General features: G+C 35.8%; 1 protein-coding gene across 5 annotated transcripts in view; it reads right to left on the reverse strand.

The window, feature by feature from the left end:
* Positions 1 to 13188: 13188 nt before the first annotated feature.
* The window catches only part of LOC131053732 (uncharacterized), a 31988-nt gene continuing 18679 nt past the window's right edge, over positions 13189 to 26497 (reverse strand). For 4 of the 5 annotated variants that reach the window (XM_057988361.2, XM_057988358.2, XM_057988362.2 and 1 more), the window contains 6 exons: positions 16178 to 16315; positions 15796 to 15910; positions 15384 to 15679; positions 15077 to 15148; positions 14931 to 14989; positions 13189 to 13957 (listed from right to left, as the gene is read on the reverse strand). In XM_057988361.2, coding sequence (XP_057844344.2) covers positions 13913 to 13957; positions 14931 to 14989; positions 15077 to 15148; positions 15384 to 15679; positions 15796 to 15910; positions 16178 to 16315 — 725 coding nt within the window. In that variant the 3' untranslated portion in view covers positions 13189 to 13912. The remainder of the gene's footprint in view (positions 13958 to 14930; positions 14990 to 15076; positions 15149 to 15383; positions 15680 to 15795; positions 15911 to 16177; positions 16316 to 26497) is intronic. The other variant, XM_057988363.2, reaches the window with a different exon arrangement.

Below are 26497 nucleotides of genomic sequence, written 5' to 3' on the forward strand. Positions count from 1 at the left end.
AATGGACTAAATACAAATATAAATACATGAAATATGGTGTTCGTAATACATGGAAGTTGATATCTAAATACATAAAATAGTAAATATCATTGTTAACTGTCAGCACAGGTGTGTATGTGTCTAGAAAGAGACACAATTCCGAGTGATTCATATGAGACCTAAAGAAGATTCGGAGGAGAGTGTGCACTCTCTGCTCAACGGGTAAAGTGGAAACGGAAAAACACTTCATTTTAGAATGTGAAGCTTTCAAGGACAGCAGGGACAGCTATATTAACATCTTGACAGCTAACTCTTGGGACAATCTTTTCAGTGAGGGAATTGTTGAGAAGCTTGGAGCATTTATCATCACGCTGCATAAGAAGAGAGTTGAAATGCAGAAGGCAATCAGTGCTTAATCGAGTGCGGTTGGCAGTTTTGTCCCACAGGCCATATTTAGTCTCATGGATGTTTAATGGCCGAAAAGAAGAAAATAGAATTCACTCCTCGGAATCCACCAATATGAAATTGGCCGTGAATTGTCTAACTTAAATGAACAAAAACTTGGCCAAAATTGACTGTGTTCGTTTTGAGGAAATAAATTTTTCTGTTTATTGCATTTAAAATTATTAGCTCAACTCATGTTTGAAGTGCACTAACTCATGTTTGAAGTGCACTATAACAAGGCTTATGAATAATTTATTGAACTATTAGATTTAAATAGTTTTTAAATATTTAATTGAAATGATTTCAAGTTAGAAAATGAAAAAAAAAATCCACAAATGTGCATACATTGACCATGAAGTATAATATGCAAAAGATTTGAACTTTGAAGAATTTCCCAAGGTCATGTATGAAAGAAGTAGGAGATAAAGGACACTAAGAATTCTATCTAATTGGATTTTTGACCTTATATAAGGTTTTCCATTCCTGGTGTTGTTTATGCAGTGCTTTTGGTATTATATCAATTCATTCTAACTCCACGCATAAGGCATTTCCAACGGTATTATATATTATGTAGTTCTGTTTTAACTCCTACATTAACTTCTGCCATTCTTTCCTAAACTTCATGCTTCAGGAAAAATATAATAAACCAATAAAATTAGCCTATAAACAAATTATAGGAAGATGATTATGAAAAGAATTAACCTTGCTTTAGTTATATGAGAGAAGAATAACATGAGGTCATGTTTTGGATGTGTAGAGGATTGGTCTTGTCTCTAAATAGAGAAAGAAAGTTTTAAACTTGTTATTAATGTTCTTATGCAAAATTAAGAGTTTGAAGTTACCATGGCTATGGAGTTCTATCATAGTATTCTAAAAAGAAAAATAAGCAGTGTGTCATAACAACTCTTAATTTTCCTGATACAAAACTTAAAACATTATACTCTTTAATAAGCTTTTGTTCAGAAAATCTTTCCAACACTCATGTTCATTCAGAATTAAAGTTCTAGAACAATAGTCCTATCATAATATTTGAATTTATTATAATACTCTTATTAGATGACAAAGATGTTTAAAAGGAAAATAAACTTACACAATTGAAAAAATAAATCATTCTAAAATTCATTAGTTTTGGGCAAATTGAAGAAACAATCACATAGTTAAAATATAGACCCCTTTGCAATCAACAAGGTAATTCATAAAGTTTCAGTGTATAGTGTCAAAGAAAGTGATAAAGGAAAACACAAGAAGGAAAGTAAAGTTCAAGACAAAATGATAACATTGAATAAGAGACCATGACCAAGGAAGCAAAAGATAATTGACTAAGTTGTCTTTACTTTATTCAATTTTGTATCTAATTAATTGATAATTGATTTTGTATTGTATTTATACAATGGAAAATAATATTTTTCTAATTAAATAACCTAAGTTATATTTTTAGGAGCTATAAAGAAAAGTATTAAATGCTACATATAGATTATTTATAATTAACTAAGTCTAATAAAGAAAATAATTTATTTCTTATTTTTATTAGTTAAAAAATTATTATTGTAATTATATCTATATAATGGAAGAAATTAATTGAATAATGTATGTAAATAGGATTTATGCTTCTAGCTAATAATTTGATAGCTACATTCCACGAAGTTATATTCAAGTCATTAGGAGGATGATATAATTGCCATCTTCTCTATTTATACTTCCAAGTAATATCATACTTTTTGTTTTTCATTTGATCAATTAGTGGAAGGATTTATTTGGGGTCCTACTCAAAACGAAATAAAGTATTATATAAATAACAACCATAATGATCAAAAAGTGTTGCACTTAGAAAATAATACACACCAACATGCAACAAGCCAACATCAAAAGCCATCACCTCTTTTGTATGAGGAGCCACCACATTTATAGGAATTCAACTGCTTATTTGAGACTACTTTTTCAACAAGGATCACAAACATAAGGCCTTTTATGTCGACCCATGGTACTAAGTAACTACCTTAATACTATGAACCGATTCCCCTGTTTAATAACAACATATCCAAAACAAAAGAGAAACACAATTAAGGATATAAAAGAATCACACAAGCCAACTGAAAGAAAATCTATCACTAGCTTACCACATTTGTAACAAACATTCTAATAAATAATCGTTAGCATTTTGGAAAGGGGATCTTATGTCCCTAAAGTTTTCAGATTAAAAGAAATTAGGGAGGTTTAAAACACAAATATTCAGCCAAATCACCCAAAGAGGAAGGTGACTTCTATACATAGTCATAGGGTCTTTATCAATGCCACAATTGGTGAAGTAATTAGTTGTACAAGTAGCACATCTATGACAACATGAGTAAATGATCTCCCTAACTTTCAGTTAGGGCGAACCACTTTCTTAAGAGCATTGACTTCCATGTGAACATTGACAATAAAAACGAATCTAATTTGTTTTGGTTTGTTTCTGACTAAATGCATATCGAGGAATACAAAGTTTACTCACATCTCCTCTTTCTTGGCTTCAATGTAGTGAAATGGAAATCCTATAAAATAATTAATACATTTTACTTAGAAACCAATGTTCAAAGAGCAATTTATGTTGTTCAATTGAAAAAAGGATTTGCCTATACAAATGGTTGAAATACAAAGAAGAAAACTTGAAACTCACACTTTCTAAGAAAGTTGGTCTTAAGGGGCATCCTACTCTCATTCAGGATGCCCTCTGTTCAAAATGAATATATATTTTTATTAGAAGTCGGTTAGAGGGGCAAGAGGAGCATGACCAAATTGTTCTAGGTCTAGATTCAAGGATGATCTATGCAATTTGTAAGAATGCTTCTAATTTTTTCATCCATGCAACAATTTCTACTTGTTCTTTTAGAAGAGAAGGATGGTCCCCTATTGTCCTTTTAGGATGGCTTTATTGGGGTTTGTGTGTAGGATGATATTAATGCTAGTATGAAACTAGATCTTATTCTAGGGACGGTCTCTGAAGGTTTGGCTTCCTCCGAGAAGGAATGTCCTACCACTTCTATCTTTGTTTAAGTGCTTAAATGAAGCTTGTTAAAGGGTTTAGTGCAATTGGAGAAAGGGTAAGGAATGACTTCCCCCCTCCTCTCAAGTTAGGAAAAAGGTGTTTTATCTCTTGTAAACAGATGTAGTGATGTGTAGAGGTTTTTTATGGACCCACTTAAACATAAGTCTCCAAAAACTAATAGGAGGGATTATCAATGAAAAGGGGCTAATCCTCTACCTCTTGAACTAGGAGGGTGGCCTTCATCTTGGATCTCTAATTCAATGGCTGAGGGGTCCTCAACTAGATTGGAAAATGCCCTCATTAGTAAATTTATTGGCTTTAGATCAAATATTGATGGCTTTAGGAGTTGGGCCAAAGAGGAAATAGAACTTCAATGACGAGATCATGATTTTTATTATGGTTAATGTTTTTTTGTTTTGTTTTTTTTTGTTTTGAGTTATGATGATTGTGCTAGGATCCTTTGGATGGGCCTTGATTTTTGGGGTGAACAAGGTTATTCCTTAGAAAATGGAAACCATGATTTAACCCGGAGATTGAAAACATCTATATGGCCTCTATCTACCTCTATCTAGATCAGGATTCTATAGGTCTGCCTCTCGAATATTGGGAATAAGTTTGAATTGACATTGGGAATTCTTTCTAAAAGTTTATTTTGATTAATGTTGTTACTAGGTTAAGATAATATTTCTTTATACAAGAAAATGTTTATGCTATGGTAGATAATTATCTTATATATTAAATTATCCTCTATATATGGTTAATAGGCACAACAAATTATATATGAAAATACTCCTTTTGCTTGCCATACCTGTGATAAACTAGATCACATTGTGAGATATTGCCAAAGTAAGAAAAATAACCAAGTGTCAAGGAAAAAGGAGATGCTCAATTAGAACATAAATTAGGAAGACGAGAAAATGGCATATAAGAGAGCAATTAAGAAGGGAGTAAACTAGCACTTGCCCTAAAAGAAGGTGCAATGGTCAAGCTGATAGAAAAAATATTTGTAAATATGTTAGATAGTACAATTTGGTTTGTGCATACAAGATACATTATTTTATTTTCCACTTTTTATATATAAAGATATTTGAAATACGGTAAATTAGATTATTATGTTTTTGTGTATAGAATATTATTTTTGTAAGCTTACTTTTATTTTGTAGATTACATTAATAATGATGTTTAAAGTATGATGAATTAGATTGTTCTATTTTGCATGTCTAAAGGTGCTATTTGAAATATACATGTATGTGAGTGTACACGGGTATATGTAAGTATATATGTATACATAGATACATACCTATAACAACTTTAATTTTGTTTGGAAGGGAAAGTTAATGATGAATATACAACATATGAATTAGATAGAAGGACTCCTCTTTGAAAATATGTTTTAGACAAGGTACGGTGGTAGAGGACTGTAGCCTTCCTAGTGGCTCTCTCAAAATAGTATAAAATTTCCTTTCATTTCTAAGTGCGATTTGATTATACTAAATTTGTATCAATGGACTGATGTAAAGACATTTTCTAGGTTTTTATATATTCCCCGCTAGCTTTTTCAAAAAATGCTAGCATATATCAGGGCCTGATTTGGTGGTGGATCTAGAGTCCTCAAGAAAATCAGGAAATATTCTTAAAGAAATCAACAATACTTTCATCACCCTTATCCCAAAGAAAGAGAAAGTTGTTAGATTGGGGGATTTCAGACCAATCTCCCTTTGCAACTCTATCCTTAGATTGGGGGATTTCAGACCAATCTCCCTTTGCAACTCTATCCACAAAATTCTCTCCAAGGTTCTCACTAATAGACTTAAACCTCTCATGGACATCATTATTTCATAAGAACAAACAATGTTTGTGCCAGGGAGCTCAATTTTAGATGGGGTGATTGTTGCTCAAGAGGTTATCCATACTCTTCAAAGTACAAACAAAGCTAAGATGATCATTAAGTTGGATATATCAAAGGCATATGATAATGTTGATTGGCGATTCCTATGAAAGATTATGCAAGCTTTTGGATTCAACAACCAATGGATTAATTAGATCTTTGAATGCATTTCAATGCCAAAAATTTTAATCCTCATAAATGGGAACCCTGAAGGATATTTCTCATCCTCCAAAGGTATCAAACAAGGTGATCCATTGTCTCCATTTCTCTTCATTATAATGGCAGAAGCATTGGGTAGAGCTATTAAAGATATGCAAAGTTGAGGCTTAATAGAAGGTATCAAGATAGCAATAAACTTCATTGCTACACACCAACCGTTTGCAGATGATAATCTCTTGTTAGGTGCAGCCAAAGCTGGAGAAGCAACACAACTTCAAAGCCTCCTAATTTTGTATGGTAAAGCCTTAAGTCAGATTATCAACAGGGAGAAATTGGAAATCTATTTTTTCTCAACCCCACTTCCAGCAGAAAACATAATATTGAAAATTCTTAATTGCAAGAAAGGAAGCCTTCCATGTATCTATTTGGGAATACCAATAGACAAAATTTGAGAAATTCAAAACTGTAGGACCCCTTGAAATAAAAAATGGAGCAGAGTATCAATTCATGGAAAGGCAAATGACTTTCTTGGGTAGGTAGATTAGTTATGCTATAGGTGGTTATATCAACACTCCCCATCTATCTATTGCCATACCTAGCGTTAACAACAGGGATGAATACATTCATTATTCAGAAAATGAGAAATTTATTTTGGCAAAACATGAAGGAGAGGCACATAATAGCTTTAATAGCTTGGGACAAAATCTGTAAACGAAAGGCTTCAGGAAGTTTAGGGATTTGCAACCAGCAACTTCAAAACCACGCTTTGGGGGCTAAGCTAGTATGGAAAATAATTATTCATCTTGGATATTATTACACCTTACTTAAGTTTACTTAGGAAATGCATTTCATATTAGTTTGGGTATGAGACACTTGGGTGTTTGTGCCACATTGGGATAGTGTGTGTAGGAGAATTTCCACCTTTTGTGGTCTTATCTTGTTGTTACATTCCACATTCAGTGGGTGATCCACCTCATGTGGAATATTATATTGTTTTTCCTACCTACTCACACCTATTTCCTACCTACCCTTGTGTCTTGTTGAGCCACATGTCATGTTTGTGTGCTCACATATCCATATAGCCTTGCATATATAAGAAGGCTCATATTCATTGTATGTAAGGATTGATGATCCAGTTGATCACTATTTTCATCTTGATAGAATACAGTTTATTTCTATCATCTATTTTGTTCTCTCTTATTTGTGCTTTCCATTGCCTCTAGATCTTGGCAAAATCTCACAACAACCAACAACTTCAAAACCACGCTTTGGGGGTTAACCTAGTATGGAAAATGACAAAGGATCAAAAAGCTAGATGGGTAAGACCAATGCAAGCTAAATACATTGCGGATCCAGGATTTGGAATTTTATGCTCAAGTGTAGATTTTTTAGTGGCAGACTATATCTCTTGGGATGTCCATGATGGCTCTTCATACTTATTTTGGGAGGAATTTTAGGGTGGTTATATGAGCTTAGACGATTTAATATCTATTCAATACATAAGAGCTTGGCTAAAACAAAACTGGGATATCCACATTAGAGATTATGTAGTATTCTCTAAGGAGGGTTCTAATTTTGGATTGTCTTGGAAGAGTTTTGAGGGTCTCCCTCTCCCCCTAATGAAATTGACCAACTTCTAAACTCTATCAAGAATAGGCAGTTGTTTTTTAGAAATGGTCACGATTCACTTATATGGACTCCTTCCAAATCAGTGCAATACAATGCCAAGGAAGGTTATAATCTCCTTGTTAACCAATATGAGCACAATGATCTTGTAATCCCACAAAAGCTTTCTTTTTAGCATCAAACTAATACCAAAAGTTGGGGTTTTTGCTTGGTTAGCAACTAGAAAGAATATATTAACTGTTGAGAAATTCAAGAAAATGGGTTTTGAAGGCCCTTCAAGATGTATCCTTTGCAAAGCATGGGAGGAAACAGTAGACCATCTCCTCGTCAACTATCTTTTTTTAACTAAGTGTTGGAGATGTTTGTGTGCCAAGCTAGGGTGGATCACCACCCTTCCCAATGATATTGTCTCCCTCTTTCAAGGTTGGTCAATTAGACCAAAAGATGGCCTACTTAGCCCTCTATGGGAAATCAATCCTTCTAGTCTTATATGGAGGATTTTGAAAGAGCGTAACTGGATGACTTTTGATAACAAAGGTAGGAAGGTAGAATCAGTCCTCGACTCCATAGAAAGCTCAATTGTGGAGAACATTAATTGTAAGCTAGCTCTCAACTCCACCATCAAGAAAGATTTCACAAACTGGGATGGCAGGACTAGATTCAAATGGAATAGCCTAAAGGTTCCTTCATTTACGGGGAAGAAGGACTATGAAAGAAATTTTGTTGTTTGGACTCCACTTAAGATAGGATGGTTAAAACTAAACTTTGATGGAGCTTCAAAAGGCAACCCAAGACTTGATACCAATAATGTTGTTGAATTCAACGCCCTCTTATTGGGCCTCATTGAATGCTCAAAGAGAGGCATTAATAATCTTGAAGTTGAAGGGGATTTTGATATCGTTATCAATGCAATTAGAACTGCAAGAACCCCTCCCTGGAGGTTGCAAGCAATGTTGGAAAAGATCTTATCAATTTTGGATCTATTCGAAAACTTCTCTTGCAAGCATATTTACAGGGAAGCAAATTCAAAGGTAGATTCTCTCTCTAAAGCAATGACAGAAGGGTCGGATCTTAGTTGGTGGGCTGATAAATATATGATTCAAAAGAATCAATGCTCACTGTCTTCTTAGGAAAATAGCAAAATTTAATTTTCTGCAGGTCTTCCCACCATTACAAATTTGAATTCAAAATTGCCAACAGTTACTAAGGTTGCATGACCAAACTCATATAGAAGGTTGATCCTATCTTGAAATTTGATTTTGAATTTAGGAACCGTTGAGTATATTTTAACGGCCACCTATAGAAAAACCTAATCTTTTCGCCAGCTCATCCTACATATGGATGTGGACTTGCAGAATGTGGAGTTGGCAACTAAGATCACACTGTACCCGATCATATTAAATAAGGTAGGTGACACTCAAGCTAGCACTTGAATAATGTCAGAAAATCTAGAGAGATCTAAGATTTTCCAATTTTCCTCACTCTCTACAAGAGCTTTTAGCAGTTCTTACATCACGTCATCTCCAAACTTAAAGTTGATAAAACTTAGCTAGAATTATGTTTAAAATAGTGGGGAATTCATCAACTTTGGTGATTTTGATTTTCCAACTCAATAATTCTAGATATGCAGTCTTAATGGTAAGTACAATTGGCATCTAGGCAGGCCGCCAAGATCTTTAACAATGTAAGAAAGTGCCTTTTGAAGTGCGGAGAGATTTTTTGCATCCACTAACAAGGCATTGAAATCGGCCACTTGGCAGAGAATTTAATCGAAAAAAATTCTAAACTGACAGGTAACTTACCTCTCAAGGCAAAATGCAATTAATGCGGCAAGTAGACATTGAGGATGATGGTTGGTCATTAATGAGAGCAATCACATGAAAATTGCAATTCAATTTGGTTGTTCTCTTTTCATTTCTTCTTTCATTTCCGCCTTGGCTAAGCTTTTCATTTTCAGAGGACTGGTTTGGTTCTGAGAGAGCAAAAAACTTCCCTCACATTGGATAATTGACAATGACCGGCTCAAAATTTATCATTAAGGCATTTCTGGACCCACTCTTTTGCTTTGGCGTTGATACTCCGATTTCTTTAGCAACCCTAACAGACAAGCAAATTTTAAGGAAATCACGAATCAGAGATTGAAGAGGCTACTTCATAGCACGGATGCTTTGGTCATTTTGGCAGTAACAATGGTCTTGGGAAGGGGTCACCTCGACAAAAACGAGTATTATAAGGATAATACTCAAATTTCCTCAAGATTTGTGGCTTCCATGTTGGATAATCACCTGCCCAAGGTAGAGGTGAAAGAGTTGGCTAACCATCTTTTCGATCCGAACCTGTTGGTTGGCTTAGGTAAAATTTTAATGTATGTCGTGCATGGGACTGGCCTTCCGTGACCTGGGGATCTAGCTTCAATCTCAGACTCAGAAGAATCAATTACATTCTACCCTTTTCTTCTAGACCTCAAGGATCCAACCCTCATGAAACATAGGGCTATCGTTGTTGTGGCACATGCTTTTCTAAAATGGAAGTTCTCTACAAATTATGTTGAGGATACGGATAAGAAGGAAAAATTCAGAGATTTCGCCATTTTAAATTGCTTTCTCATTCCTAAAGAAGAAAATGATACCCCCATCCAAAAGGGAAACACTTCAGTTCAAATGTAGAGAGGCCAAGGTAGCGGTCAAGGGCAGAGTAGCCAAGTGTAATGTCTCGTACTAAGTTTAGGCCTTTTTTAACCATAATTAATCCAACTCAACATACTTATGACTTAAACCAAATTGATTAGGAGACAAAACTATCTTAAATATCGTATTTCCCAACTTCTTATTCAATCTGATTTATAATCTTATATTTACTTGTTCATTCAAATTACTATATATATATATATATATATATATATATATATATATATATATATATATATTCAGATAGTATTATAATGTACATTTTACTACAACGTGATTCTTATAAAAATATTATAATAATTATAATCATTATATTATTTCCTATAATTATATTATTATAAGTCCTACATAAGAACATTATCGTGCTTCATATATTAAGCATTCTTATTAAATTTGCATACAGAGCTCCACTCTCACACACTTTTCAAATCATGAACTTCCTCCCCCTTTGCATTTCTATTCTTCTTTATTTATTTCGCCGAATTGCAAGAGTCATATCCCTTGGAAAACATTCTTTCATTCGAATAGCATTTCACTCTGTTATAATTTTAATTACCAAAAATTAAGGCGGATCTCAGCCTTTTGGGAAATGATGCCTTTTTATCTTTTATTAGCAAATTAGTTTAACTTCAAATCATTTTCGCACTATCGAGTCCAACTGCTTTGTTCTCATTAATGGATATCGAGAATTCACTCTTCACCAAACAAAATCTCTTTCTATGAAATCACTGTAAACATATTTCGCTTGGTTTATGATTAGAAACACGATCTCTGGTATACGTGCCTTTATTCATAACTATTCATAAATCTTTATTTGCCACTCGTTGCATATTAGGCTTATAACGATAAAGTCGATTCTTAGCAGATTGCACTTGTTTAATCAATGACGATTGCTTCATTATTTTTTCTATAATTGATATCTTTAATTATAAATTGGTTTCTTAACCAATCACTTCTCATTGCTTCTTATTTCAATCCTTGCATTCTCTATAGAATATATTTTTTCTTAAATGACTTCTTTGACTGTCATTATCATGCCACATAATGTTATCGTCATGTCATTATCATGCCACATAATGTTATCGTCTGAATTGTTATCTGCTTGATGAGTTTCAATCAACAATACTTGTGTCTTAATATTCTTTAGGAGAAACAATATGGTCGCTCGGTATGTATTTTTTTTATGGGTTCTTATCATTTCAAATATATTATTAATATTTAATATTAATAAATTAATTAAATAGTAATATTTAATAAATAAATTTCAAATAATCATTAGTTGGTAAATATTATATTAATCAATAATAATAATTGCTCCATTTAGGATATATATAACGATCAAGGATGGGACATGACACCAAAGAAGCGACCCAAGAAGGGGTCGGGAGCGACCCAAGAAGGGGTGGGGGCAGAGAAAACGATTGTGGTCGCATAGTTCGTTCAGCACAATCCAGCTCCCACCCTGGATCAACCTAGGAGGGGTATTTGATACAAGAAAAAGATTCGAATTTGTTTGCAGATATTGATTTTTGATAAGTTTTTTGAAATTACGTATCAAAATGTAATGTTGATAATTTCAGACTTTAAGTGTAGATAGGATGTTTGCTAGGTTTTTGACAAACTCTCCTTTTATTTGTGGGTTGATAATAGTTCTGATTAGGAAATTGTCATTTCTTGAGTTTTTCTGCTATGGCAGGCCCAGAAGGGCAATCAAACTGAAACTTTTTGTAATTGTGAAACTTTTTCTTTTAATATCAACTTTTTTGGCTCTGTCATGTTTATCGATTAAAAAAAGAACATTCAGCCCACTCCTCTGCCACTAAACCAGCTTATTGGAGTTGATTCTAAACAAATTATGCAGATTAGATCAAACTGCTCCCCTCATGTCATTTTCTCTTCATGCATTTGCACCTGAAATAGAATACTAGGATTATAGTCCAAGAATAGTTTAAAATTTAATTTTCTCCAAACAACATTTCCTTCACCAATCAGGCAACGTTTTGTATAAAATACATGACATGGATTTTTAAACATCGAAAAAATACTTTTAGATTATGATCCAACTCCAGGATTTCAAAATTTCCAAAAATGTACGATTCATTAGAAGAATTACCATGCATTTTTATTTATATCATATCAATCATGATTTATGCAAAGTCGAATACCATAACTGATAGAATTCAACTAAAAATGTTACCAAATGACAAAATTAAAAACAACCACAAACAAAAATGCTTATTTCTAAACACATCAATGGCCCAAAACATATTGGGAATTACCCAACTTCGAACATACAAAATGGCAGATTTTTTAAAAATTTCTTCTCTTCCCGGCCTTGTTCTCTAGGTTTCCTCTAAAATTAAATTTGTTGCTTTTATTGTAAATAGATGGACCGTCCCCGGCGTTGCATAAAAACTTCAGTGAAGAGGGATTTTCTATTTTGAAATAAATATGAAGCATTGTGTATGCCATTCATAGGAGCCAATTTTAGGCACTCTAGTTCATTTGTTGGTGTGGACACACAATTGTTTTAGGATAAAATAAGACACGACAAAAAAGATCTGACCACATACAAACTCCCAAAAAAACACTCACTGAAATCATGGCAAGTTACCTCAAGATTCAGCACAAATTATGTTGTGCTGTCAACAATGCCAATAAGAAAAAGGGGCAGAGTTTGTAGGAAAAATATTACAGAACCCTACCAAAGCCGAAATTTCTTTAAAATGAGACGAACCAAAACCAAACTCTCTACAGCTACTTCAATATATTTCCCCAACAAGCAAAAAGTAAATATAAGAATATCTATGGAAATGAGAAAAATAACATTTTCGATTTACAACAAACACTTAAATTACCCACAGAGAAATGAAAGTGCTGAAATTTGTTTTTTTTACAAAGTAAACATGAAAATGGGTGGAATAGTTTTGGCAGGGTCATGAAGAGGTTATCTTTTGTCCGTCATAAATCCCAGACACTAAAAGTTATATAAAAATATCCAAATATTCAGTCAAGTGATTGAACATTCGGGAAAAAACGCACTGTTCTTGGTTTGATACTGGCATTCATTCATGCATATGGAAAGAGTGATGCATCCTTCCTTTGAATGTGCAATTAGTTTATCATCCTGATACCTAGATTGTAGTTGTTTCTTCCACATGCATGTGGCATTAGATGTTATCTAACAATACAGGTATACAAATCCATAACCATATTAATTCATTTATATATATCAGATCCCATAGCAAATCAAAATTAAGATCATTCAATCTCACTTGCAAGTCAATCATGCTGTAAATCATTCAATCAGTCTTACTCTATGACGAAGTGGTGATGTTTTTGAAATGTGAATCCAAACAGTTTGCGATGCTAAAACGTCATTTAACAAACCAAAGAGGTCAACTCTAAAACATATATTTAGTATACTCAAGTTCTTCCATGCTTTTAGTCCCGTCATGTTGATTTTGCTCGTCATACACAAGATGGTGTACACCTGACTAGGAGTGTTCCTAAAAATTATAGTTGGCAAAAAAAATTAGGGTGTTCAGAAAACATGATCCATACAATGCTCCATCTAGTAAATTCAACTAGATCCACATACCTATATACACAAGAATATGCTTTTTGGTGGGAGGAAGGCATCTCACTTTTCTCTATGTATTGGCAAACAAATGCAAGTAGCATATTAAACAAGGATTCTAGAGCACGAGCTTTGAAGGTAGTATCAGTAAGATTTCTGTAGTTTTAACTCTTCAGACATTACATGGCCAACTTCCCACAGTGGTATAGTACAAGATGGGGCTACAGCTTCAAGGTGGTGTTGTTAAAACTAAAAGGATTGGCAACATAGTTGCTTATTAAACAAAGAGTATGATCTCCGCCTTGCGGTGAAGAGACTTATTTTCTTCTGGAAGAAGCCAATGAATAGATTTATTGATTCTAGTCTAGAAAAGAATGTGTTTCTACAGACTGCATTAGGCAATGTTGGGGTTCTTTCTCTCCACTACGATTGCCAAACTATTTCACATAGTCTTGTCCTCGTTGCCATCTTTCTTGGACCACTGCCTCAAATCTGTTGCCCACCTATAGTACACAATCTTGTTCTCATTGTTGCCTTCCTTGGACCATATGTATGTAATCGTCTAAATCCTGCAGAAACAGAGATATTATTATTTGTGAAAGGAAAATAAAGATTCCATGTTAAAAAGGACAATTATAATTGAAGGATATCATAGAAAATACCGAATTCTGCTCTTTAAACAATGATGCTAAGCAACTCATAAACCGACATTTATATACAACCAAGACTTCTTTACAAACAATTAAATGAGTGCTATTTAGAAAGTGTTAAAAGAATGCAAAATATTATTGAAGATTGTAATAAAACAATGTGAAATGCTAATAATAAAAAAATGAGAATGAATTTGCCTGTTACAAATTCTGTCTGTAAGCTATTCAATTAAAAGTTTTTAAGGATCTTATACAATGGTGACCTGTTGTACTAGCCCACAACGAATGCAATAATTCTTTATCATAATAAGTTTTAATTCATCAGTTGTTTCCTCTACATATGCTGAAAGAGAAGGGAAGTACTTCAGTCTCAGTTGTAAAGTGCAGCTTGATTAAATCAACCCATACAAGACATTTGATTTCTATTTACTATCTTGTGTTAAATTTCTTGAGGCTTGTGGTTGACATGACATGAGAGGTTAGGCTGGATGTAATGTAAGTAAACTCCATGCTGATATGCCTTTTGAATAAGCTACAAAATATTGAGTCAGCTGTCTGCAGAAGAGAGGACAATGCATCATAAAACTATATAAATCTTATTGACTATATGCTTTTGCCTAATGCACGTACATTGTAAACTGGACAAGAAGTGTTATGTCCAGTGTCAGACAGGTGATAACATGTAAGACCCCTTGCGAGGTTAACATGTGTGGTCTCAAGTTCAACCATTAGCCCTTGAACACTAATGCTATACGAACAGAAATGAACATAAAGCCTCTTCTTGACAGTATACAAACATACACTCAATTAGAGACGTGTCTACAAAGTCTAACTTCAGCTTCACAAAATACAGCTGAATTGCATGTCATATAAACAAGGATAACTCTAATACCTTATCTTCATATGAATCATACATAGGCTCTGCGATAGGTCCAACAGTTCTGCGCTCACCTGTAAGAAAATCATATGTTAGAAACATGTCATATATTAATCAAGTTTGTAAAAATCATGAGAATAATAATCTGATAAAATACTTGCCTGTATTTTGAAAGGGAGTACTCAAAAAAGGACCCATACTGGAAGACGAAAATGAGGGACCAGAAAAACTCCCTGCAAGGCATGGAAGTGCTAAAACTAGTTAATACATAACATGAATTCCCAGGTGAGATGAAAAAAGAATTTTTCTTCATGTTTTCGATATGTTGGAATAATGTAATTGGTTAGGTTGAAGTTCACAAGTTTGGTCTCAGAAAAATTCTTTGGTCTCATAAGTTGCAAATGTTTCCATTAAAAAAATAATGTAACAAGCTCTAATAATTAAGAAAATAAGAAAATTATACTGTACCTTGATTAGGTTGGAACACTGTCCTCAAGTCTGACATACTCCTGTCTATGGAAGACTGACCAGTGGTTCCTGGCATACCTTCCAAACTTCCCATATGTAAGAATCCATCCCCATTGAGATCAACCATATTACGATTTGTATATGGAGTACCCGATAGCATTGATGGGTTAGAGAAGAAAGCTTCATTCCCAAACATTGCTGAACCTTGATTGAAATCCACGTTACTCATGGATGTGGAATCAAATATGGATGAATGCATGGGAGTAGGCCTTTCTGTGACCCTGTCTACCTTGCTACTGCAATTGATATATTGTCAGTTTCACAATCATGTTTGCAGATTTGAAAAATAAATTACAATTCAGGAATTTAAGTAGAACAAAGGAAAAAGGAAAAATAAAAAAAGGAATCCTACTCTGCTCCAATATGCACATGGGATGAATGTATGTTGTGTTGCATAAGCTGATTAGCAAGCTCACTGGAAACAACATGAGGCTGCATGTTTGTTTGAAGCTGTGATTGTTGAAAATCTAGTAATAAAAGTACACAATATTTCAAATTGTGCAACATTAGTAACTATCCCATTCAAACATTGGCAAATCTTGTCGAACAGAACCTAAGAATTATAAAATAGAAGTTCAGTACCTATTGTGTTTTGTATTTATGGAAATTATTTACAGCATCCACCCTTACAAGTTCATAAAATATGACCATATAGACATTATTATAAAGGTTTAAATACTTGGAAGGATTTGAGTGCATCTCAATATTTGCAGACATTAGAAAATTGGATGTACCTAGTGCACTTTCCATTACCATGACCTGGTGCTGTTGCTCAAGCAGATGATTGAATAGCAAAATTTGCTCTTTTACTTTTAGCCATATATAATACTTCCTGAAAAAATCATTGTTTTCCCTTTCCAGCCTTTGCCACACTGTCAAATTCATTAGCAAATTGCTCATCAGATAGAAAGAAATATAGAGCTTTGGTTGTTAACTTAAAAAATGTTCAGTCTAGTTCAACCATGTAAAAACTAGTTGAAACATGAAAAGGATATCTTGGATTTTGTGCATAAAAAGTGTCTTGGTTCTTTGAAAGCCGAAACAGAGCATTCTATTTGCAACAAACATAAGTCTCCTTTTGGGTGTATCCATTCTAAATGGTTCAAAAGACAATGGCAGATAATTCAACAAATAATAATGATAGAACACCATAAGATAAAAAGCTGACTCATTGTGAAATACTACATACATTATACCTGAGGTTACCCCTCAAGGCGAGAACCAAGCATGCAAAACTTGAAGTATTTCATGAACAGATAGTACTCAAATCTTAAGGGAAGCACTGTAAACATATTGAACAGTGGCTTATTTAGAGACCAATAAACCTAACATAGTCATCCGAGGCTCTTCGTCCTTAATAGTAACTCCTAAAATATAACCTTCCATATAGCTTGAAGCATTTTCATCCAGATTTGATTGGCAATCTGGACAGAACACTACGTTGTTTAGTTCCTAATAAATTAACTTGTTCTGTTATGTTGTACCCAACTATGTATTAATTACTTGTTGACTTCTAGGTAGTCCCTAGGAATTAGTTGTAAGTGGTTTCTGATGGTTGCGTTCTATTTGACATCTGTCAGGCACTTCAAATATGCTTCTCATGGTCAGGGAAAGGACTTCTGACTGTTGGCTGATCATCCTTGGTCTACCTATATGTAAAGAAGTCCACATGAATAAAACTTAGACTATTATATGTCCATTACTCAATCTAGTATACATTGTGTTTAATGTTCATTTATGCAATTGCTAGTCTTATCAAACAAATGAGTGAACATTGGTAACATTGCCTATATGAAATCAGGTCATACTCATAAAGAATCAGCATTGGTCAATACCTATTGATAACCACAGTAAAGATTGACAAAATTCATGCAACTAATACAAAACAAAGGTGGCAGGAGAAGATCAAAGCATATTCAAGGTAAGATTATGAAGTTAGACAATCCCTCTGACTGGTAGAACAACAAGAACAAAGGAGGCTGAAAGAAGCATCAGACTCTAGAAATCTATCAATACTATTATGTCAACGGAGCTGAAGTCAAAGCATGAATTGAATCCAAAGTTGAGAAGGCATGAGAGTCAATGTTACACGACTTGGACTTGGCCCAAACTGGGCAAGCTGATTTTTGACTTGGACTTGGACTTGGCCCAAACTGGGCGAGCTGATTTTTGACTTGGACTTGGACTTGGCCTTAAGCTTGGCCAAGATTCGGCAAATTGAACCACAAGATATAGAGATTTTTAAGAATTTAAAGCTTTTATCATGCATCCTTCAATAAATAAACTTTAAATACACAATAAACAAATCAATAGAAGTACTTTAATCACGTACACAAGTATACATCAATTACAAGATTACAAAAGTGGATTTTACCTGAAGAAACCATTTTTTTTTAAATATATAAATATTGCAAGTGTTTTAGGCATATAAAACTCATGGATTATGATATCCATGGCATCAAAAGCAAAAATCACAATATGAAGTCATGAATGATGGTAAAAAGGAGATTGTATTGCTTAGCCTAGTTTTTGCTATCTCTATGTGGAGTCGTCCACTTGTATCTCAAACAAGTGTACAAATACTCCGCTACAGCTATAGGAGAATTACTTAGGAAAGGGATTGAGTTAGCGAAGTGACATTATAAACGTAATTCAATTACTGAGGATTTAATTGGGCAAAAGTTTAAAGAATAAAAAAATGTCATTTTTCCATTTGGCATAGCCCAAAATGATTTTTATTTTTTGCTTTTTAAAACTAGAGCAAGGGTTTGGGGCTGGCAGCACCCCCAACAAGGTTGAGGGGCAATCATTTTTCGTAATTTCATTGCTTTTAACCAACCTCCAAGAATCCTCCAAACTCTTCAAAAAACGCTTGACTTTCATGCTTTTATGTTCAAATGTTTTCAAATTTTTTACTCTTTTTTTTAAATCTTGAACTAACCGAGTCTTAACAATAGGACTTGTTGGGTTTAGCAAGTCTAACTAGACTTGTAGGGTTTCTTGGTCTTGAGTCCCTAAGCCTCGATTTGCTCTACCCACCTCAAGGCTCATTGAGTCTTGTGACATTGATGAGGGTATCCAAATGACTATAAATCTCCAAGAGCCTAGCATATGGAGGAAGAGTGGGTCAAGGTTGCCAAGCAACTCCTCCTTTCTAAAGAAGCATGCATTGATCTTGTGAGTCAAGTTTGGTTGGAGGAAATAACTAAATCTTCAAAGTTAATTGAGTCCCCTCTAGATTAGGGAAGTTTTTGTGGCGAAATGGAGTCTCAAGATATCCTCGCAAACAAAGAGAAGGAAGCATATTAAGCGATCCTCCAAGGCATCAAAGATTTGTTGATCAAGGAACTCGAGCCTAAGACACTTAAGGGTGGTAGTAAATGTTTGGACCACTTAAGTCTTTGAAAGGGTTGAAGGTCTAGACATGTCTAGAAGTGTTCAAAGAATGAAGGAATGTCTCAAACACAACTTCCTGAGAAAGTTTTTGACATAGTAGCCACATCAAGCAATGGTTACTCCTTTGACAAATCCTAACGTTGAAAGGTAGGAAGTGTTGATGTTCATCAGAGATGGATCTAAAGACCTTATAAAACACTAAAAAAAATGTATTACTATATGGACTATGAACGGGCAAACAAACCATTGGCACATTGCAAAGAGTTGGTGCACCTATGTTGGACAAGCTAGGGAAAGCATTTGAGCAATGTTTCAAACTCTTGAGGATCAACAATGAGATTGTCACTAAACTATACACTACCCAACAAGGTAAACATGAAAATGCATGTTACGACTATAACAAAAGGCTCAAGAAATTACACGAGATTGGAGAAGGAACCCATTGATGGGCTAAAAAAGCAATGGTTCATCAAAGTGTTAATAACATCACTGTGAAAGAAGATGAAAATAATACCTCCCTCATTGTATGAGGATGCATACATGGCGATGGACATAAAGAACAAAACCAAGAGATCCTCATACTCGAGGGAAAGCAAAGATGATTTTGATTCAAGTGATTATGAGTCAAAATAAAACTAGGTTCTTAGACATGAGACTTGAGAATGACGAAAGAGTTAAAGGACATGAAATAAGAGGGATAAAAACTTTGGTGTATCAACTATAAAATAGGTCACACCAAAACTAATTGTCCAAAGAAGATGTTTCGTGAAATTTGTCAAGTCATAGGCCATTCAATTACGAAGTGCCCATACAATCTAAAAAGAAGAATGCCCAAGTATTTTTTTCTCAAGGAGAGCCATCAACACCAAATACTTGCCTGAACACATCTACAAGTGCATCACTTGGTGGATATTGCAACCAAAGTGTAGGTGGAGCTAGGTGACAAATAGAGTGTGATGGCCAAGGCCAAGCAATTATACAATGTTGAAAATACAAAAAAGTGGGGACATTTCACAAGAAATTGCTCTACCAATCAAGGGACTTTTGGACTTCTCTGTCAATTGTGTTGACCCGATGATCATGGAGATGGTAATTGTCCAAAGCAAGCCAACAATGAGATCTCAAACAAGAAAGGCAGACTACTTGGACCACCAATAGAGAAGCAATGATTAGCAGAAAAAAAGCAGAGTATGGGAAGCAAATGACAAAAGAAATGCAACAATCCCATGCAAAGGCAACCGCTACGAGGAAACTCAGATTGGACAAGGCTAATGCAAGGCAAGCATTGCAAACCATAGTTATTGTAAAGGTAATAGATTTGTTGCATAGCATTCCAAAATTGAAGGAAGCCATATCTATAAATGCTCAAATTTCTAACTGCAACATGGAAGCCATATCTATAAATTCTCAAATTTCTAAGTGGAGCTAAAAAGGAATCCCTTATGGAGCCTCCTCTGTTGAGGAATCAAGTAATTAACCCCATGTTGTTGACAATGAATTTAGCTCGATGACCAACAATGATACACATGGACAAATTGTTCTTCTAGCTCTTGCATTTTGGAGGCCCCTTAACAGTTTCCAGGTGATCCTTTTCCAACTTGTTACTACCTTATCATTATGGATGGTATTCTAGCACTAGCATTTTTTATATCTCTGATATTATGATTATAATCAAAACTAAATTTTAATCTTTTGCATTACATCTTACTTAAATCTCTTTTCATTAAGATATCTTTTTATCTTTCAATCCAATCTCGCTGTTTGTGGAGGTAGAAATGCCAAAATGGGGGTTTGACTGAGGCAAGCCACTAAATAGCCACCCAACATTTTCCTCCTCCTTTGTGTGTAGGTTATTTGGAGTTCAAATAGCGATAATCTGGTGATGTCCATTCTTTATTTTATTATTTCATCTTGCCCTATATCATCTTGGTATACATATTTTTATCTTTCAAATAGATGTGTTTTTTGGTATACCATGTTGGTAATAGTCTTTTATTTGTGCAAATATAGATTTTCACTCCATCATGTTACTATCTGTTTTCTGTCCGTACGGGACAACAGTGTGCCGGGATGTAGTCCATTCGTGGCACTGGTATCTGTGGCAGGGGGTTCAAACAAGTTACAAAAGCATCTTTATAACTAGTCCTTTCTATTTCTGATATTACCAAGTTGTAATTTTCTGTACAGAAATAGATATTCTTATCAGTTTATTAGAATTGGAAAATAGCATTGAAACTGTATAAATAAGTTTCAATTCCAGATTGTAAAAACTTCATAAAAAGGATAAATTGGGTTGTTAAGTAACATATGATTCATCTGAATGTAGTAGAAAGTTTAGATCTAAAAAAACACTTCTCTTTTGTAGAACTCAATTTTCTATCTTATAGGTGTATCAGTTACCAAAATGGGCATCTTCACCCTCTTTTGTAGATGTTCTATCAAAGTTGCTTGTGCATATTTTATTTGTTTAATGTGGGACACCTGCTTAGACTCTATTGAATAGCATTTACTGAGAGGTGTAGTATAATGTGATGTCCCCTTCTAGTTGACATCTGTCAGCTGAGTAGATTAGCCTATCATTGACCCTCGTAGGCTAATGAGGTTGGGTAGAGAGTCCTCCAGAGTTTGATTCACCACCTTCAGAGCAAGCACTCCAGGTCTGGTCTTCATTTGAGGTCTCCAGGACTCCGTTTGAGATACTTTCTATTTTTAGCAGTCCTGCTATTTATAGCCAGTAGGTTGGGCAAGGACAGATTATGGTTTGGTAGTCTCCAGTTCAGACGGCAGACATTTCTGATGAATACTTAGAGAGATTAATATTTAATTATTTTTAATTAAATATTAAATGGCGAACTTTAATCTTTTAATGTTTTAAAAAGTCACTTTAAGTTATAACTTAAGTGAGGGTCTATTTCTCATCAGATGGGGCCAGTTTTTATATTAAATGGAAGATGATTTATTTTTGACACTTCAATAGTCAAAAATAAATAATAAAATTTAAAACATCATTAAAGGCCAAGTCGCACCTTTCTTGGGAATCGTGCCAACCCTAAATGAAGAAGAATTAAAGAAGATTTTAGGTCTTCTTTTTCATTATGCTAAGTTTTGATATTTTTGTTTGGAGCTCTGAGAGGAGTTTTGGCCTAGGGTTTCAATAGAAGATTCTTCTGCAGTGATCAGAGGTATCGGTACAGGAAAACATGGGATTCTTGTGCAACAGCATCAGAGGTTGTGAAATATCAGCTGATCTTGCTCTTTCAGTTGGTTTTATCCAGAAACCAAGATTGGACAGATTGGAAAGGGGTTTATTAATTTTTATGCAAAAGATTGATTGCAGCCACAGAGTCAGAACAGAGGGAGGAATAAGTGTGTGACAGATGGGGCTTTTGTGCATGTACAGCTTGCTGACCTGCCGTACCTTTCTTCCTTGAAAGGGTACGATTTTTGCTTAGGAGGAGTCCGAAAATTCCGAAACAAATGCCAGAAGGGATGCCTTGCCAATATCTTTCCATCGGGCTAACATGCGAGTATTTTGGGTCAGTTTAAAATAAATTGCAGTTTGCTGTCATAAAATTTGTGCAGGACCAACAATAGGAAAATAAGGTTTTTAACAAAATATACTGGTATTTATCAGTTCTTCTCTAGCTTCTTGTTATTTTTATTTGAGTATTAAATAAATGATGAACGGACGTAATGAGGGTTTGATCAGTGTTGTTGAATATAAATTGATTTCTAGCAAATACTATTAGTTGCTTTTTGTGCTTAAGATTGTCAAAATTCTATTTGCTGTCATTATTTGCAAAGAACGCACTTGAAACGCAATAGGTTCAGCAAAACGTTAGTTGTCTCAGTTGAGGGCCTTTTGAGGTTCTTACAATGGTATCAGAGCTAAATCCTGCCATCCTAAGGGTTTAGCAATTACATGCAGTCGCAGGAAACGGGTTCACACAGGTATTACACACGCAGCAGAGCCTTTCGTGAAGGAGAACAGAGTTTTAACAAGCAGTTAGATACCATGGGTGAAAGGCATACAGGCAGTCCAACCAGAGGTCACAGAGCTAAGGATGAGGAGACAAGAGAATTCTTTAGGACTATGGCCACTAGGCAGCAGCAGGTTGCTCAGGCTTTACAGGCACTCACCACCATGATGGAATGTATGAATCCTCCAAACTGAAACAATCAAGAACTAGAGGACCATAGGAGTGTAGCCAATATTCCTAGACCTCACAGGGTAGCTACACGCACAGTTGACAAGCCTTCAAGGCCTAATTTTTTGGCAGAAGAACCTGAGGATGTTGCCAGAGTTGAGGCAGAACCTGTCTTTGTTGATAATGTTATGACGGTACATGATGAGTGGAGTCTTTTTCCACCTGATGTGAGGCCGAATCTAAATTTTGATCAGTTCATGAGGCAAAAACGGGAGGTAGAGAGAAACAGGCAAGAGAAGAGGCCTCATTCCCAACATAGAGATCTTGAGTTTGCCACAAGCAAGCTCACCCTACCTTATTATGATGGCAGCGGTGCAGTTACAGCTAGATCTTGGATCCATAAATTGGATACATACTTCACACTGAGACCCATGATTGAAAGGGATGCAATTAAGTTTGCAACCTTACACTTGAACGGTACTGCACATGAGTGGTGGCATAATGGACTCATCACTCTCCAACATGATGAGATTACCACCTACCAGGAGTTCGCTGATTTGTTAGTTGAGAGGTTTGATAAGAAAGACCCTGAGTCATACTTCCGGGAGTTAGCACAGCTGAAACAAACAGGGAACTTGGAGGTGTATGTTTCAAAGTTTTTGAAGCTGTCATGCATGGTAAATAACATGTCAAATCAGCGATTAGTAGTGTTGTTTATAGAGGGGCTCATGGAGCCTTTGAGAGGCTGGGTAAAGGCATTTGATCCCCCAACACTTCTACTCGCCATTAAAAAGGCACAGAGTATGGATGTGACAGCCACTCAAAATAAATTTGGGACAAAAGGATCAACATCTTTCAAAGATAATAGGAATTTCAGCAAAGGGAAAGAAAAATCAGACTTTAGAAATGATTACAAGCCAAAGCCAGCAGCCCCTCCCTTAGATCGGGAGACACTTAACGATTTAAGGCAAAAGAAACTCTGTTTTTATTGCAAAGGTCCATATGATAACAACCATGACTGTCCTTTGAGGCCTAAGGGCAGGGCAAACAGAGTAATGTGGACATATTATGAAGATTCTGAATCTGATCATGAAGGTCAGCTTGCTGGTTATGAGAATTTAGAGGCTGAAGATGACACACAGGGTCCTCCGAGACTCGACAAAATGGATGCAGAAGGTGATGAGCACCTTAAGGAGGCACTTCTCACGAGTATTCAGCAGGAAGGGTCATTTAGAATGAGAGGAGTACTTGCTGGTCAGAAAGTTATTACACTGCTGGATACCGGAGCCACACATAACTTTATTGATGCCAGGTTGGTGGAGAAGAGAGGAATCCAAACAGAGGAGTTTGAGGGCATTCGTGTGAGGGTGGCAGATGGTTACACTTTAAAGTGTAATAGGATGATCACACAACTCCCATTATGTGTAAACAATTATGAATTCAAGACTGATTTCTATGTGGTTCAGATGGGAGACACAGATTTGGTCCTTGGTATGAAGTGGTTGCATGAACTAGGCAAGTTTACACTTGACTTGCAGGAGATGGAGATGTCTTTCACCATTGATGAGAAAACACATGTGCTGAAAGCGATTAAGGATAGCAATTTCAGAATGATTACACTCAGGCGGATGGAGAGGCTTGTACGCCATGATCAGATTGAGTGGGCAGCAGAGTGTATGATCATGCCCATACAGCAGGATGCTCAAAAAGTTCAATATCATCCGGATATTCAGATACTGAGAACCAAACATAGCAAGGTTTTCAATGGCATACCATCAGGGAGGCCACCAGATAGGGGTTTTGAGCACATCATTGAGCTAGAGGAGGGAGCGAAGCCAATAATGATTACTCCATATAGACATCTGAAGCGCCTGAAAGATGAAATAGAGAAAACCATACAGGAGCTTCTGGCCATGGGACATATTCAGCCTAGTAAGTCCCCCTTTGCTTCTTCAGTTGTTTTGGTGAAGAAGAAGGATGGCACATTGCGGATGTGTATTGATTACAGGGTCCTTAATAAGCGGACGATCAAAAACAGATATCCCATCCCGCGTATTGATGAGCTCATAGATGAATTACATGGGGCCTGTTATTTTTCAAAGATTGATTTGAGATCAGGCTATCACCAGATCAGTGTTCGTGAGCAGGATATTGAGAAGACTGCTTTTCGTTGGCATTATGGACATTTTGAGTTTGTGGTTATGCCATTTGGGCTAACCAATGCTCCTGCTACTTTCTAGTCCACAATGAACAAAGTCTTCAGACATCAGTATTGGTGTTCTTTGATGATATACTGGTTTACAGTCGTACTTGGGAGGAGCACCTCAGTCACCTAGATACAGTTTTGAGCATTCTGAGCAGGGAGTCCTTGTATGCCAAGGAATCCAAATGTGACCTTGGAATGACTGAGTTATTGTACTTGGGCCATATTATCAGTGCAGAGGGAGTGCGGATGGATCCCGAGAAGATCTGTGCTATCGTAGATTGGCCTACTCCAGTGAACCTCACTCAGTTGCGTGGGTTCTTGGGCCTATGTGGTTTCTACCGCCGTTTTGTTAACGGTTATTCGCGCCATGCGGCACCTTTGACAGACTTGATGAAAAAGGGTGCCTTCTTATGGACTCCTGAGGCCCAGGAGTGTTTTGAGAGGTTCAAGGAGCTCATGACTTCATGTCCAGTACTTGCTACACCTGACTTCTCGAAGTCATTTGAGTTACAATGTGATGCCTCTAGTGAGGGCATTGGGGCGGTGCTTATGCAGGACAAGCACCCTATTGCTTATGAGAGTAGGAAACTCCGTGGACCTGAGAGAATTTACAGCATTTATGATAAGGAAATGTTGGCCATAATGCATGCACTGGCCAAGTTTAGACAGTACTTAGTGGGCAGCAAGTTCTGCATTAAGACTGACCACAATAGTTTGAGACATTTCCTTGGGCAGCATGACTTAAATGACAGGCAACAAAAGTGGGTCAGCAAACTTCAAGCTTACAACTTTGATATTTCCTATATCAAAGGCACACAGAATGTAGTTGCAGATGCCTTGTCACGTCGTCCCCACCTGAATTCTATGGTCCAGATAGCAAAAGGATTGGCGGCATATTATAGTGGCAGAGTACGCCAAAGATAGCTGGGCTGCAGGTGTGATAGAGGGGTCAATAGTGGACAGCAGGTATACAGTTGTAAATGAATTGATCATTTACAAGAGAAGAGTGTACTTGATCCCAGGATCAGAGTTGAGGAGTAGGGTACTGCGGTTCTGTCATGATGAACTGATAGCAGGACATTCCGGGTTTTTCAAAACCTACAGACAGGTGCGTGAGCACTTCACGTGGAAAGGGCTCAAGGCGGATGTTCTACAGTATGTTAGAGAGTGCCCTGTTTGTCAGCAGAATAAACAGGAGCATACATACCCTGCTGGTTTACTTCAGCCACTTCCAATTCCTGACAGGAAGTGGGAATGTTTGTCTATGGATTTCATCACAGGGTTACCAAGAGCGCAGGGATGTG

The sequence above is a fragment of the Cryptomeria japonica genome, chromosome 6, assembly GCF_030272615.1.
Source record: "Cryptomeria japonica chromosome 6, Sugi_1.0, whole genome shotgun sequence".
Taxonomy (NCBI): domain Eukaryota; kingdom Viridiplantae; phylum Streptophyta; class Pinopsida; order Cupressales; family Cupressaceae; genus Cryptomeria; species Cryptomeria japonica.